Source organism: Phocoena phocoena, chromosome X, assembly GCF_963924675.1.
Source record: "Phocoena phocoena chromosome X, mPhoPho1.1, whole genome shotgun sequence".
Taxonomy (NCBI): domain Eukaryota; kingdom Metazoa; phylum Chordata; class Mammalia; order Artiodactyla; family Phocoenidae; genus Phocoena; species Phocoena phocoena.
In genome coordinates, this window is record NC_089240.1 from 36229316 (window position 1) to 36246940 (window position 17625).

The 17625-nt window shown below is 35.7% G+C and overlaps 1 protein-coding gene across 5 annotated transcripts in view; it reads left to right on the forward strand.

Moving 5' to 3' along the window:
* The window catches only part of USP9X (ubiquitin specific peptidase 9 X-linked), a 91790-nt gene that overhangs the window by 31990 nt on the left and 42175 nt on the right, over positions 1 to 17625 (forward strand). For all 5 annotated transcript variants that reach the window (XM_065901193.1, XM_065901194.1, XM_065901195.1 and 2 more), the window contains exons 14-20: positions 926 to 1013; positions 3695 to 4037; positions 6188 to 6283; positions 7103 to 7314; positions 9244 to 9484; positions 9844 to 9993; positions 10801 to 10921. In XM_065901193.1, coding sequence (XP_065757265.1) covers positions 926 to 1013; positions 3695 to 4037; positions 6188 to 6283; positions 7103 to 7314; positions 9244 to 9484; positions 9844 to 9993; positions 10801 to 10921 — 1251 coding nt within the window. The remainder of the gene's footprint in view (positions 1 to 925; positions 1014 to 3694; positions 4038 to 6187; positions 6284 to 7102; positions 7315 to 9243; positions 9485 to 9843; positions 9994 to 10800; positions 10922 to 17625) is intronic.

Here is a 17625-nt window from a genome sequence, read left to right on the forward strand (position 1 = left end):
GAAATACCAATAATTAATGCTAATTAAATTATACAATTTCTTTTTTAAAAAATTACATAATTTCTTATTCCTGCATAACTTGCATCAACTTTCTGGAAGAAATGTCACTGATTCCCAAGTAGTTGAAAGCACGTGTTCAGAACGTTTGCTTCAGCTTTCTTCTGCTCTAAGCCACAAATTAACTTGACCATTTCCAGATCATATATGGCTTTTTCCAATAAAATAAAAACAAAAAAACACTGTCCAACGTGTTTTTAGGACCAGAGGTGCTTTTAAAGATTTTTTTTTTGCTCTGGTCTTTTCATTGCAAACACTATGAGACTTTTTTCTTCCATTGTAGGGTATACTCTAATGAAAGTAAAACCAAAGGGTTTACTAGCTTTATTTTATTTAAATTTTTTTAAGGAATTTCCAAATTAAGCTAGGCCTAGTGACCAATATATACCCATCATCGTGCTGTGATAGAAGGGTAGGTTTTCTTAAATTTATCTGAGAATGTTCAAGGCTTTCATAACATGCTGGTGGTGATTATGGTATGATAACTTCATTATGTAGAGTAGCATCTTGTGTTAACTCTAACTTCCTAGATAGAGGTTGGTAATATGATTTTTTTATAACATAGGCCACTCAGGTCAGTCTTAGGCTGTAATCAGAAATTCATTATGTATGAAAATTGGGCGAAGGGGTTGTATGAAGAATTATTTTTGACAGCACATTTAACAGACTATTTTCTTTTGGTTATGTGAAAGGAAAGGTTATTTTGGTTGGGAAAAAGGAGATGGGTAGAAACTACCAGTAATTAGTAAATTTCATGTTGCCTTTTAGTGATAAAGGATTAACGACTTTTTAACTGACTTCCTTTGATTAAAGTCAGCAATGATATGGATAACCATGTGTATAATGCAAGATTTTTCTTAATTTGCAGACCATGAAGACTATGACCCACAAACTGTGAGGCTGGGAAGTAGATATAGTCACGTTCAAGAAGTCCAAGAACGGCTTAACTTCCTTAGGTTTGTTTTAAACAATTGGTGTTGCTCTTTTTAAGACAAATAAAGAATACCAAGTTGACATGCTGTATGACTAGGTCTTTGTTAGGTGGCTCTTGCCATATTTTATTTCCCCATGTGGAAATCATTACATGAAAGTCACAGGACATTTCCCTATGTGTTCATTATTAAATATTTTTAAATTATTGGCTGAGTTTTAACTTTTCTTCTTTGACTGCAAAGACGTATTTTGAAGAGAACACATTTAAACCTTTTGTATATAGACTTCTGGTCTTCGTATTTGTTTATATTTATTTTTAAAGAAGAGATTTCCATATTTTGACAGAACCAGGTAGAGAACCATATAATGATATCATAGACAGTAAGGAAATGGGGAGAAAAGGCTGTTCGACCAGCACCCCAAAAGAGTGATTGAGTTCTTTGGTGCCTCGTTTATCCTAACAGTGGCTGACAAAGGCAGTCTGGAGTCATAGGTTAACAACGTTATTCTGATGGGGATGAAGAAAAGAGGTTTATTCACTTAAGCCGAAGTTAAATGTAGTCCAAGGCTTGATTTACTCATTGATGTTTAGCTTTTAATGATTATACACTTGTAGATTTGAAATAGTTAAAATTTTTCATAATGAGAGGTTTCTTGTGAATTCAGAAACCACATCATATAGCAGAAGAGCTTATTCAGATCATAAGCATGCTGAAGGAAATGCCCAGATTATCAGTGCCTCAGAAAATCTATTGCATTTATTATTTTGATACACTGGGGAATTTTCTCCTGGGCTACATTAATTATAGGCTTACGTTTATTGAATTATGTGCTTACTTGGAAGCATTGACATAAGTAGGTACATTAAGATTTTAACTTGAGGGAAAACTCTAGACACCAGATTTTAAGAAATTTGGTATTTGTTTAAAGTGAAGTGGTTTTGTGTGTGTTTTGTTTTTCAACCATCTAGATGGAAGGACCTTCCTCCCCAGATTGAGAATCATTGCCATAGTGAGCCATTGTTATTGATTGGTGTGTGTTGTATCTTAGATTGCCTAGAACAGAAGGGTGGTTATCAGCTCTTTTGCTAAATTAAAGTTTGGGATCAGAGAACTTATTTTTAGTCCTTGCTCTATTAGTACCTATCTATATGACCTACAGCAGTTCTCTCAAGGGATGGGAACCGAACTTGACTATGTATTTGGCTTGTGTTAAATGCTTTACATAGCAGTGCAGGGAGGCAGGTATTATCCCAGTTTGATTAATAAGAAAACTGAGATTCGCATGGCTTAAACTAGCTTGTTTGAAATCACACAACCAGTATATCATAGTGCTGCACTACTCAACTAGGTGTATCTGACTTAAGTCTATGCTCTTTCTATTAGACCAGTGATTTTTCAAACCTACGTTGGAGCCTTAGGGCTTTTGAGGAGCTTCCTCCAAGATTTCTGGACAGGCAGTAGAGGTTTTATCCCCATTTCTCACTTCTTTCCTCCTCTTCCCAACAATTGAAACATCTCTGCTTTTATTTTTATACATTGGCCTTCCAAATGGAATTTTTGCTTGAAGAAAGTTTTCTGCTGCTGTTTTTAAAAACCAAAACAAAACAAAATACAACTCAAAACTGAAAACAACTGTATTTTATCATATTGGACCTCAGTTTCCTATCTGTAAATTAGAGGTGACAGGGTTAGGTGGGACAGGTGCTAGAAGCCCTGTTTAAGCTCAGCAATACTATGAAAATATCAAAGACACTAGAATTGATAACTCAAAATGCTTTGAAATGAAGAGGGAACCTTAAATACATTCACCTTGCTATGTAATTGGGAATGGAGCCACCATTACATTAGCTAAAGATTGTGTTAAGTTCTTCAGAATAAAATGAGATGTTTATTCTCTTGTCATTCAGAGATATGGCAGACAGGGTGGGTGGATGAATGCTAAAAGAAAAAGAAAGCTAACTGAAGAAACTAGTTGAAACAGAATTCACTTGAACTAAACCTATAGTCCCAAAACTAAAAAGACCCTCGAGAATGCCACTGAATAATTAATAAGCATCCTGTTGAGTTTTGACATTAAAAAGTTTAAAATATGTCAGTTATTCTGTTCAGTGTGGCCAAGTACTGAGTGATGAATATTAGATCATCATCAAATATTAAAATTTAAGCAATTTTAACTCTTCAGCGTTGATAAGTTGGTTATCTATAAAGTCACATAATAGAATATCTCTTTCTCCAATGATACCATATAAGCAAAATGCTAAATCTCAGGTAACCTATTAAACATACTTTCAAAATGGCTGGTTTCAAAGATGAAACTGTTTAAGTTCAGGGAACAAATCTTTTTTTCTCCCAATGTGTATCCTTTTATTTTATTTTTATTGAAGTATAGTTGATTTACAGTGTTTCACGCGTAGAGGGAATAAATCTTTTTTTCAGTTTAGGTCCAGTGACGTAGCAGAGTTCCTGGCACATTGTAGGTGCTTAATATGTGCTTGTTGAATGAATTAATATCTAGTATTTTTTAGTAATAGATAAAAATTAAGAAAGAAGTTATTTTAAGATGTTGATAAAAACTGACATCTTTTTACCTGTAGTTAAAATATAATTGTGATAAATGGATTATTTCCCATATATAGACACAGATTGCCTTTCAGGATAAAAAATTATGTAGATCTAATTGCTAATTTTTTATGTTTTTTAAGATTTTTATTGAAGGATGGCCAATTGTGGCTCTGCGCTCCTCAGGCAAAACAAATATGGAAATGCTTAGCAGAGAACGCAGTTTACCTTTGTGATCGTGAAGCCTGTTTTAAGTGGTATTCCAAGTTGATGGGTGATGAACCAGACTTGGATCCTGATATTAATAAGGACTTCTTTGAAAGCAATGTACTTCAGCTTGATCCTTCTCTACTGACTGAAAATGGAATGAAATGTTTTGAGCGATTCTTCAAAGCTGTGAATTGTCGAGAAGGAAAACTAGTAGCAAAAAGGAGAGCATATATGATGGATGATTTGGAATTAATAGGATTAGACTACCTTTGGAGGGTAAGTGAAAAGTAGGAACTTCGTAAGCAGTGTATCTGATGTAGTTTTTCAAATAGGTAAGAAATCACATTTGTACAAATGAATTATATGTATGTATGCTGCTCTGATGCTTGTCGCAGGAGGTAGTGATAGTTCATCTTTATCTTACTTTTTTCCCTCCCTCCCCCTCCCCCTCCTTCTGCCACTGTTGTTCTTTTTGTCTTGGCTTAGAATCTGTCTGTCCCAGATGTGTTTAGAAGTGAATGCACTGACCGTACAGATCTTTCATGCCCCTCCATGAAAGTTATTTTCTTCCCTTTTTTAATTTAAAGTAGACCTCTGTTTCTTCTTCAGCATTAATTTTAGCTTACCCATTTAATGCTAAAATAGAGGACAGAAAAAAAGACTTTATTTAGAAAGGATTATGAATGTACACTTTATCAGCACTGTTTAACTTGTGATATTTTTAGATACCTGAGTAAAATATTATCTACTTAAGGCTAATTTTTCCACTAATTTTTCCACCTTTCCACCTTTATAGTATATATATATATATATATATATATTTTTTTTTTTTTAGTTGAGATATAATTGACATACAACACTACATTAGTTTCAGGTATACAGCATAATGATTTGATGTGTACGTATTGCAAAATGATCACAATAAGTCTGGTTAACATCTATCACTACACAGTTACATTTTTTTTTCTTGTAATGAGAACTTTTAAGATTTACTCGAATTTCCTGGTGGTCCAGTGGTTAGGACTCGGTGCTTTCACTGCTGTGGCCTGGGTTCAATCCCTGGTTGGGGAACTAAGATCCCAAAAGCTGTGAGGCTTGGCCAAAAAAAAATTTACTCTCTTACCATTCACTCTTTCAAATATGCAATTACAGTATTATTACCTATAGTCACTGTGCTCTGCATTACATCCCCAGGACTGACTTATTTTATAACTGGAAGTTTGTACCTTTTGAACCCATTCACCATATGGCAACCATTAATCTGTTCTCTGTATCTATGAGTTCATTTTTTTGTTTGTGTTTTTTGGTTTTTTTTTTTTTGCGATACGTGAGCCTCTCACTCTTGCAGCCTCTCCCGTTGCGGAGCACAGGCTCCGGACGCGCAGGCTCAGCGGCCATGGCTCATGGGCCTAGCCACTCCGCGGCATGTGGGATCTTCCCGGCCCGGGGCACGAACCCGCGTTCCCTGCATCGGCAGGCAGACTCTCAACCACTGCGCTACCAGGGAAGCCCCTGTGTTTTTTATTTTTTTAGATTGCACATATAAATGAGATCACACAGTATTTGTCTCTCTCCGTCTGACTTATTAGCACTTAGCATAATGCCGTCAAGTTCCATCCATGTTGTTCTAATATAGTATTAATATATTATTCCTATCTTTAAAAATCTGATCTGTTCACAGCAGTTTATATTGTTTTCTGGATATGAAATATTTTTCTGCAGACAGACCAAGTTGTTTACTTTGGTATTTGAGTATTCAGACTTTAAGTACGTGGTTTTCAATATTTTTAAACAGCAGAGACCCTTTTTAAAAGTCAAAATTTAGATAATACTCCAAAATGTAAAACTAGTTGAAGTGAGAAAGGAAAGCGTGATTTTTTTTCTTGTGACTCGGTCTCCCTATGCTTCACTCCCTTCCCCCTCCCAAGCCTATTACAGGGTTCATCCCTAAAACTCGTTATCACTTCTAGAGTTCTCTACATAGTTTGAAAACCACTGATATGATTAGATGAGTGATGAAGATCTATACAAATGGGGTAGGGGTGGGTAGCCTTTTATGGTAAGCTGTATTTCATATAATCTTTGTTTCCTTTAATTAATTTGAATTCCTTCCTTAGTATCTCACTGCTTGGTTACCAGGGTGTTGAATTGCAGGGTTAAATAATACTAATGACAGCATATTTTATTCTTAGTAAAATGTGTCTTTCTTTCTTAACTTGATTTTGATTTATTCAAAGACTTGAGTTTTGCATATGTTATTTTTTGGTCTGTTTTCTCACTTTAATTTTACTTGATTATCAAAGTCGATGTTCCCTTTTAAATTATTGAATGCTGTATTAAAAATAATGGAAGGTATGGTTAGAATGGAAATGCCCAACTAAAATATTTCTTGAAAAGTATTTACACTTGAATCTTTTTGAACCTAGGTGGTGATTCAGAGTAATGATGATATTGCCAGCAGAGCTATAGATCTCCTTAAAGAGATATACACGAACCTTGGTCCAAGGCTACAGGTCAATCAGGTGAGGATTGACATGTATTAAAACTTACACGAATTTGAATTCTGATTGAAGAACTGTTGCTAATAAGAATATTTTTCTTTACTTCAAGATTAACTAGAAATTGTTTTTGTTTCAATTCGTATTATAAAAACATACCTAAAATATTTAGTCCACGTTTCTCTCCTACAAAATGCTGTCTAAATGAGTTTCATCTTGATATAATTATCTTGAAGTGATTATTTTGAGTATAGTTATGGTAGGAGATTTCGGCCGAATTTCTTTCCATTCTGACACCTAATCCTGAAGTTCATGTTTTGTTTATCTAGTTTATACTTGTTAACTTAAATAATGTTAGCTTCCTTTGACAAAACATAGTGTGTGTTTGTTATTGTTGTTTCTATTTTATTGATGTATAGTAGATTTTACCATGTTGTGTTAATTTCTACTGCACAGCTAAGTGATTCAGTTATATATACATTCTTTGTTTATTTTCTTTTCCATTATGGTTTATCAGAGTACGTTGAATATAGTTACCTGTGCTATACAGTAAGACCTTGTTTTTATCCATTCTGTATATAGTAGTTTGCATGTGCTAATCCCAAACTCCCAATCCATCCCTCGCCCACCTTCTCTCCCCCTTGGCAGCCACAAGTCTGTTCTCAAACATATTTTATTATCAATTATCAACATAGATTCTCTCGTTAAATAGGATCATGGTTAAATGAGATCTACCTTTAAATTGTTGCCATCTTTAATTAGATTAATGTTTTATTAATATATATGAAACACTTTATATACATATAAAACTTGAACTGTCTTTATTTGGCCCATTATTTGTAGGTGGTAATCCATGAAGACTTCATTCAGTCTTGCTTTGATCGCTTGAAAGCCTCCTATGACACACTGTGTGTTTTGGATGGTGACAAAGACAGTATTAATTGTGCAAGACAGGAAGCTGTTCGAATGGTTCGAGTATTAACTGTGTTACGGGAGTATATAAATGAATGTGACAGTGATTATCATGAGGAAAGAACAATTCTACCTATGTCAAGGTTTGTGAATAACTGATGTACTAGTGCTACTTCTTAATTATTTGACATTTTCCTAGCCATTTGATTTTAAAAAGTGATGATGTACAGGAAGAAGGAGAGAGGAAATTTTTCATTTTTTGATAAACGCTAGTGTCTTGCTTTAAGACAGTATTTGTATCTTACAGATTTTTTTTTTTTTTTAATAGTAGGCCTTTTTTGTTTTCAGGATCTGTTTTTTGCTTGTTTTTGTTTAGGGCATTCTCAATTAAATCTAGTTTCTTCTTTTTTTTTTTTTTTTTTTTTTTTAACTTAATGGCTTTCTTTTTTTCACTGCGTTGGGTCTTCGTTTCTGAGCGGGGGCTGCTCTTCGTTGCGGTGCGCGGGCTTCTTACTGCAGTGGCTTCTCTTGTTGCGGAGCACGGGCTCTAGGCACGCAGGCTTCAGTAGTTGTGGCTCGCGGGCTCTAGAGCACAGGCTCAGTAGTTGTGGTGCACAGGCTTAGTTGCTCCGCGGCATGTGGGATCTTCCCAGCCCAGGGCTCGAACCCGTGTCCCCTACAATGGCAAGCGGATTCTTAACCACTGCACCACCAGGGAAGCCCTCTAGTTTCTTCTTTTTATTCTGGTTGGTCTTCTTTTGTTTGTTTGGGGGTTTTTTTGCCATTGACTTTGTTGCCTGTTAAGTGTTGCCAGGGGTATTTTGCTGTTGAAGTGCTTTGATGCCATTCATTTCCACTGTTAAAAATAATAGCATAGTCTGGTTGCAAAGTAATTGGAGAGAACTCTTAAAAGCTGCTTTGACAGATAGCCAGTATAGCAAGAGATATTTTAAAATGGTCTACTAACATTTCTCTCTTTTTTTTCTTCCAGTTTTATTGAGATATAATTGACATACAGCCTTTATAAGTTTATAATAATTTGTCTTGGTACATCATGAAATGATTACCACAATAAGTTTAGTGAACATCCATCATCTCATATAAATACAAAAGAAAGAAAAGGAAAAAATACTCTTCCCTTGTGACAAGAACTCGATTTATTCTCTTCCCAGCTTTCATATATAACATAGAGCAGTGTTTATTAATCATGTTGAGCATTACATCTCTAGTACTCAGTTATCTTATAACTGGAAGCTTGTACCTTTTAACTGCCTTCATCCAGTTCTCCCTCCCCTGTCCCGCCCCCCGCCCCCAGCCCGGTAATCACAAATCTGATCTCTTTTTCTGTGAGTTTGTTTGATTTTGAAGTATAATTGACCTACAACACTATGTTAGTTCCTGGTACACAACATAGTGCCTGAATATTTCCTTATATTACAAAATGATCACCATGATTAGTTACCACCTGTCATCCCATGACTCATTTATTTTCTAACTGGAAGTTTGTACCTCTTAAAATTTCCCTTACCTAATTCACTCATCTTCGGGTCTATTAACGTTTCTCTTAAGATTTCACCGTTTAGTATACTCAAATAATACGTATAATTTAGAGATATTTATAGAATGTGAGCCATTAGTATTTGAGTTCTCTTTGAAATTATTAAAATTGCTCCTTGAATATGTTTTTTTTGTATCTTACCTGCAGGAAGATAATATGCCAACATAAATATCATTTTGGGGATGACTTGACATTAGTTGGGCTTTTATAGCATTAAAAATAAATGAAATGTTACTCATGTCTGTTGTAATGTCTTATAACTAGATACCTGTAAACTATAGGTCCAAGAGTAACAACAGTGAAATATGATTGTTGTGTTTTGAAGATTACTATAATATTTGTAGTTAAAAGGAGCAGTAAATATTTTCAAGTTCCTAAAAATAATGTGTCTTTAACTCACTTTCTCTTGTTTAGTAAGAAAATATTCAATTTTAAATTGCTAGCTTTATTTTCTTTGCAAGAAGATTTGAAAATCTGCTGAATATGATGATGGTTTCCCTTTTTTTTCCCCCAGAGCTTTCCGTGGTAAACACCTTTCTTTTATAGTTCGATTTCCAAACCAGGGCAGACAGGTTGATGACTTGGACGTATGGTCTCATACAAATGATACAATCGGTTCAGTACGACGATGTATTCTCAATCGTATCAAAGCCAATGTAGCTCATACAAAAATTGAGCTCTTTGTAGGCGGTGAACTGATAGATCCTGCAGATGATAGAAAGTTGATTGGACAGTTAAACTTAAAGGATAAATCGGTAAGTATCTATAATTACCAAACTTTTCAAGAAAAGCAAACCGGGGACTTTCATTTTTGTAGTCAACATTTCACTCAGTAAATGTTAATGGAGCGTCTGTTATGTGTGAGGCTCTGTATTTTCTGTATTAGGTGTTTGAATTATAACACTAAATAAGACAGGCATTATGGTACCTATAATATAGTAGAGGAAAAGATTTCTGAAAACAAAACTATTTAAGTGATTATGTTAGACAACAGTTATAAATTATATTTCTAAAAATATGATGTGTAGTTTTTTGGTTTTTGTTGGTATGTCACTAACTTCTGTTTTGTGTATTTTTCCTTGTCTTTGGTACTAACATAGTATATCATTTTCAGCTAATTACAGCCAAACTTACACAAATAAGTTCCAATATGCCTTCAAGCCCTGATAGTTCTTCTGATTCCTCAACTGGATCTCCTGGAAACCATGGTAATCATTACAGTGATGGTCCCAATCCAGAAGTGGAAAGCTGTTTGCCCGGGGTGGTGAGTAGATAGTTTTGAGCTATTGTATGCAAGGCATTTTGCTAGGTTATTTAAGAATAAAGTATACAGAACAGTTCATTTTTCTTGAACTTACAATTAAATGTGGCAGAATATCAAATAATTGTACATTTAACCATAACTTGAGAATGGATCCCTTTGAAAGGTGATTGTAACCTGGTTGAAATTTAAAACCACATTTTGTATAGATATAGTGTTGTTATATTTACATAAAACTAGCCCATTATACAACTTAATTATAACTGTTGAGTTTATTGAGCAAAATAACCACTGTATTTTGTATTTGTACCACAAAAATGAATTCTTCAGAACTGTTTCTGTAGGAAAATATCTGCAGTCTTTCTTAGATTGTCAGTAACATATCTTGTTTCTAAAGAAAGTGATTCCTGCCTTCCTTACCTCCCCACAAAAATTTTAATGGCTACAATAATACCAGCCACTCCAGTGTCAGAAGGATTGGCTTTCTACAACAGTTGCATTAGGAATTTAACTGTTAGCGGGCATGGCAGCCGTTTGTTTATACAGAGTCTGACTTGTATGTACAAGAGGAATAGTTTAACAAAACAGTAAAAAAGCTGTCACACACAAAGTACAGGAGGTGGCTTGGATAATGTATTCAGTCTACATTAGGAAGGATTTCTAAAAGTGAGATGATGGGGTAGGCAGACCATTTCAGGATAGAAATGACATAAGCAAAACTGTGGAGATAAACCAACACATTTATTTGGGGACTCTTCTTTTGGGGAGGTGTAATTTACAGGTAAATATTTTGTGTATTTTGTATTCTAGATAATGTCACTGCATCCCAGATACATCTCTTTCCTTTGGCAAGTTGCAGACTTGGGTAGCAGCCTAAATATGCCACCTCTTAGAGATGGAGCAAGAGTACTTATGAAACTTATGCCACCAGGTAAGAAATTTCTTTTTAAATGATAATAATGTTGATAAAGTACATGTTGGACAGTAAAGGGGTATGTTAGCAAATTTTCTTCCTAGATGGAAAATAACAGGAGTTGGCAAACTATAGCTCACTGGCTACATACAACCCACTGTGTGTTTTTGGTACAGCCCAAGAGTTAAGGATGGTTTTTACAATTTCTAATTGCTGAGGAAAAAATCAAAAGAATAATATTTTGTGACTTATGAAAATTATATGAAATTTAAATTTTGGTGTCCATAAACAAAGTTTTATTGGTGTACAAGCCATGGTCCTTCATGTACACGCTGTCTTAGCTGCTTTTGTCTTAGCACAGCAGCAGTTGTGGCAGAGACCATATGGCCTGCAAAGCCTTAAGTATTTACTATCTGACCCTTTACAGAAAAAATTTTCTGGCCCCTGGACTGTGTTTTGGGTCATGTGTCATCTATAGCATTGTTCCTTTTTTATTCCTGGGAAACAACCACTTTCAATTGGTAGCTCTTATTCTTATCTATGTCTATACTATCTGTAAATAATACCCTCATACAACTGTTTGTCAGTTTTAGATACCTACTGATTTTCTGTTGTGTAAATGAAAACTTAACTCTTACTTCCACGTTCTTCCAATTTTTTCTTTTCTTTTTTTTTGCCACACCATGTGGCATGTGGGATCTTAGTTCCCCAACCAGGGATCAAACCTGCAGCCCCTGCAGTGGAAGCGTGGAGTCTTAACCACTGGGCTGCCAGGGAAGTCCCTCTTCCAGTTATTTCTTAAATTCATATTCAGCATTTGTTTTTTCAAGGGTGTGTGAAAAGTAGTTTGCTGGATTAATGGCAACTTTTTTTTCAGGGTTTAATAATTTCCCCTTTTTATTTTCTTGATTTTCTATACACCTATTACTAATTCTTTCCACATATTCTCTAGTAACCTCTCAAAATAATTTTCCATTATTATGTGTATTATATAATCTGTCGGCTCCACTGTTGTCCTGGAACTTTTCGTCTGCCTCCTCTCATCTGGTTGTTCGCTACACAGCTACCATTTGGGGACTTCTTTCTTCAGCTTTCCTATGGTGGATCCCTGTTCACTGGCTCCTATGTCTTGAGCCTTTCTTGAGGGGCTCTATGTCATTTTGCTGAAGCACACCCTCCTGCACTTATCTCAGAAAGGGTACGTGGCAGGTGGTTTTGTTATTCGTTTCTGAAACATTGCTAATCTGAATGCTTAACCTTCACATTTGATTAGTAGTTTGGGTATTGAATTCTAGCTTGAAAATTTATTCAACTGTCTAGCTGGTAATGTTGCTTGTGTGAAGACCAAAGCTCTCCTGAGTTCTATTCCTTTGCCTTTTTTTTTTTTAATAGTTACGTATGCTTTTTTTTTTAAACATCTTTATTGGAGTATAATTGCTCTACAATGGTGTGTTAGTTTCTGCTTTATAACAAAGTGAATCAGCTATACATACACATATATCCGCATATCTCCTCCGTCTGTCTCACTCCCATCCTCCCTATTCCACCCCTCTAGGTGGTAATAAAGCACCGAGCTGATCTCCCTGTGCTATGCAGCTGCTTCCCACTAGCTCTCTGTTTTACATTTGGTAGTGTATATATGTCCATGCCACTCTCTCACTTTGTCCCAGCTTACCCTTCCCCCTCCCCGTGTCCTCAAGTCCATTCTCTATGTCTGCGTCTTTATTCCTGTCCTGCCCCTAGGTTCTTCAGAACCATTTTTTAAGATTCCATATATATGTGTTAGCATACAGAATTTGTTTTTCTCTTTCTGACTGACTTCACTCTGTATGACAGTCTCTAGGTCCATCCACCTTGCTACAAGTAACTCAATTTCGTTTCTTTTTATGGCTGAGTAAGATTCCATTGCATATTTGTGCCACATCTTCTTTATCCATTCATCTGTCGATGGACACTTAGGTTACTTCCATGTCCTAGCTATTGTAAATAGAGCTGCAATGAACATTGTGGTACATGACTCTTTTTGAATTATGGTTTTCTCAGGGTATATGCCCAGTAGTAGGATTGCTGGATGGTATGGTACTTCTATTTTTAGTTTTTTAAGGAACCTCCATACTGCTCTCCATAGTGGCTATATCAGTTTACATTCCCACCAACAGTGCAAGATATTCCTTTGCTTTTGATCTTTGTTTCTGGAAGTTTTGGTTTTATCATTGAGTTTAGAACTTTCCTGATGAAATGCCTTGCTTGGTATAGGTCTGCTTTGTGATGGGTTTTCAGTGGGCCTGGAGATTCCTAATTTGTGAGAGATTTCTGTTCTTTCTTTGCTAATTTACTTCTCCGTGTTTTGCTTTTTGTGGATCTTTGAGATGTCTTTGACTGTGGTGTTGAATCTACTAAATCTGATTTTCTTGCCTTTCCTTTCTCCTCTCATTAATTTTATTCCAGCTTTGGGTGGTATCCTTAACTTTTTCCAGCTCTTCTGTTGACTTTTTGTCCCCAGATATTCTAGTGTTAAATTTTCAAGACCTTCCTCCAAGTGATCATTTTCCGTAGGATTTTTTCATGAGCCACATTTCAGTGTTTCTACTCTAATATATGTGTTTTCCTCTAAAACTTAACATTCTACAAAGTTATGCACTAAAAATAACACAGCTTGTGGAAAGAGAGAATTCAATCAGATCATTCAATCCTATACAACTTAAAAAAATGTTTTTTAATTTTTTTTGGAAACATTTACAACCTTACAGAAAAGTTTGAAGTACAATTCGAGGACTTCAAGAACCATTTGAGAGTAATTTGCTGCTGGTCTGATGTCCCATCATCCTTAAATACTTTATTGTGTATTTCCAACAAACAAGGATATTGGCATTCTACTATAAAGTAGAGCTTTGCCTTCTCCCCTATTAATTATGTGTTATCACTGTTTACTCATGGATTCTTATTTTATCTGTTGGGTTATAGCCATTATAGTCATTATTTATTTTGATGCTCAGTTGTCCCAGGTATGGTCAGTGGATATGTACCGAACTCTCTTTTTTACATAAACCCAGTGCTTTTTTTAATATAGCTTCATCATCCTTTGAGTACTTCTTTCTGGCATAAGATATTTAAAGTTCATCTAGTACTTTCTCTATTCCAGCCCTAGAATCAGACATTTCTCCTTTTAAGTGAGGGAAGATATTTAGAAACCAGAATGTGAGGGCTAAATTGTTCTCATTACTACTGGGGTGTTCTTGTGGTCTAGGCATTTTCATTGGACTTAGGAAGTAATACACACTTAAACACACACACACGTATGTAAACACATTTATATCAAAAAACAAACATGGGTTCATACTGGTACTAATCCAGCTTTTTAGTCTTTTGCATTCCATATTTGTATCTATTCTCTACATTAGTGAGATATCTGCTTCCCAGCTTCATCGATCTATTGGGGAGGGAGGTAGAGTAGAAATTTGCCTCTTAGGCAGATTTCAGGCACTGTTTTTAAGTCTTTGATTCATCTGTACCTTCTCAATTATGTTCTGTTTTCATATCCTTAACTTTTCCAGGACTTGGTGGAGTGCTGATTTATAGGTACCCTCTCCCTCTTTCTCTTACCCCCCAAGAAGCACTTCTTGGGTTCAGCTAAGCCAGCTATCTTCCATCCCCTCTACACCTTCAGTAATTTGCTGACATCTCTAATGTTCCTTCAGCTTTTAACTTCTTTATCCTTCTGAGTTTATGTATTTTATATTAATTTATTCTCATTTTAGTGGGGTTTATGGATGCGTTGCTGACAAATGCAGTTCAATAATTGGCCCAGATAATTTTTTAAACTGTTGTGTTTACATTATCTCCTTTTTCTAAAGTAGACACCGTCTGACCTTTCCCATTCGATCTCACTTTCTGAGTCATGTGGTACAGAATCGATTCAGATGTTAATTAGATTCTTAAATAAGGTTTTTCTTTTTTCTTCTAATTGAGTTTTTATTTGCTCTGTTAAGAAGGCTTTTCTTAATGATTTAATTTGATCCTTATCTGTTGTGTAGTTTAGAATTTGTATTGTTTTACTTACTAGTATCTGAGTAACAGCTGTTGTTGCTTTATGTACACAGATTCAACATTTGAAAAGGAAAACCCATCTCATAATCCCTGACCTTGTGATTTGAGCATAGTGCCACTAGATGGCGAGAGGGAGCTCTTGCCAAGCAGCTCAAGCAGGAAACTTACGAGGGTGCTTTTATCTTATTTTACATAATCGAAGTATAGTACCTAAATTTGAAATAGCCAGCTTTGTAATGATTGTATGACAGTAGACAAATCATAGGCTTCGGGCTCAAATGGACTTGAGTTCAAGTCCTGCTTCTTCAAGTTGCTACTCCATGGCCTTAAACATGAGTTTTCTTAGTTTCTCAGAGCTTCCTTATCTGTAAAACTGAGCTACTAATAACTATTTCATAGAATTCCATGGATTAAATGGGGTCATGTATGGAAAACCCCTAGCCTAGTGACTATTCAACAAATGTTAACCTACTCTTTGTCACTGTGGTTGTTACACACATGGGCGCGCACATTCTTCTTTAAGTTAGGAAGCAGGAGCTCTAAGAAAAGGAAGTAGTTATAAATTCTAACATTTGGGTAATCGTTTAGTGTTTGTGCACACGTGCACATATTTTAAAAGGAGGAAAAAACAAGATGGAATTAGAAGCTTTTTTATTAGTCATTGACTTTACTTTTGTTTATTCTGAATCTTTGCCTAAAGTCCAGTGCCTCCAGTATGATTTGCTGTTAAACTTAGAACTTCTACAGTAGTCTCTGTAGGTAATTTAAACTCTTGTAATTTAAACTCCTCAGGAGTTCTTGTGACCTTTATACGCATCAGGAAAACAGGTTCTTGCTTGATACAGAGAAATTAAAATGTATATTGCTTTACTAAGCAGAATGAGTTGCTTTTCCTCTTCAGAGCTTCCTTTTTCCCAGGAGTTTGGTCTAACTCATATCTTAAAATATGGCAAAATCTGTTATGAGCACTTCACACTTGTTAACTCATTTAAACCTCACAACATTCCTAGGGAGGGAATTACTATTTTTACTTCTATTTTAAAGATGGGGAAACTGAGGCACCGAGAGATTGTTCCTTTTGACCAGAGACACACAGCTTAAAGGCGGTTCTAAGATAATGCATGCAGTTGGGCTCCAAAGTTTGTACTGTTAACCTGTGTGTTACTGCTCAACGTTTTCTAGACTTTCTTATACTGTGTTGCTATAATCATTTAATTGATTAGGCTTATTAGGTATCTCTTCAAAAAACTAGAAAGAAATAAACTAAAATCCAGGATTTATGGGCAGTTTAAATTTGTTGTCTCTATTTTCCATATTTTGTTAAATGAGCATGTGCATAATCGAGGACCTAAGATTATTTAGGTTCATGAATGCTGAAGCTGGAATGGCCACTAGTGATCATTTGGTTCAGATCCCTCAAATGAATAAACTATAATCCAACAACATTAAATGATTTGCTTAAAATTCAGTGCTTCCTTTTCTTAGAGCTCTTGTTTCTTTTCTCCTATTCCCTTTGCCCTCCCTCCTTAACTCAGAATTTTTTTTTTTTTTTTTTTTTTTGCGGTATGCGGGCCTCTCACTGTCCTGGCCTCTCCCGTTGCGGAGCACAGGCTCCGGACGCGCAGGCTCAGCGGCCATGGCCCACGGGCCCAGCTATTCCGCGGCATGTGGGATCTTCCCGGACCGGGGCACGAACCCGTGTCCCCTACATCGCCAGGCGGACTCTCAACCACTGCGCCACCAGGGAAGCCCCACTCAGAATATTTTTAAACTAAGCAAGATATTTTCAGATACAGCATATGAATTGGTTTCTTTTTAGAGAGTAACTTGGATCTTTATTGTTTAAAAAAAAAATTGAGAAAACCTAAATACCCAGTGTTAGAATTAAACTAGTGTACTGGCAAAAGGACTTGTCATTTTAATCATCAATATAAAATGATATAGGGGATGGGTATTTAATGACAGGAGAAGATATTCACAAATGTTTTATTATTAAAACTGAATATTTCATATAGTTATATGTCACTCTCCCTTCAGAATAGGGAAAGCCAACAATTTTAACACAAATTGAAGTTTTTTTGATATTTCCAGGCCTGTAAAAATTAGCTTACCCTAAGGAAATTATAGTAATTTTCAGTTATCTTTATTCTTCAAGAAAAGCTTTTACTTAAAAAGAAAATCTTATTTATCGAGTGGTAGGTACTTTAATCATAGGGCATTTACCTTGGAAATAATTTGATTATTGAAGTACTTTCTGAAGTAAGTTTGAGTGTTTGGTAGCTAATGGATTGTTTCTTTTTTACTATATCTTTTTAGTGTGATTTAAATGAAACTCATCTTTTAATATTATCAAAAAAATCTTCTTACTTGATGTGCACATTAGGCACTGTTCCCTTTTTTTTTTAATGTTTGCTTTTTAAGGTTCAGTTTCCAAGGATACCAGTAAGCTTCTTTCATTGTAACAAACCAGTTAATACAGGGGTCCCCAACCCCCAAGCCATGGACTGTGGTCTGTTAGAAACCTGGCCGCACAGCAGGTGGTGAGCAGCAGGCCGGACCAGTGAGCACAGGAAGCTTCATCTGTATTCACAGCTGCTCCTCATCACTCTCATTACTGCCTGCGCTCTGCTTCCTGTCACATCAGCGGCAGCTAGATTCTCATAGGAGCCCGAACT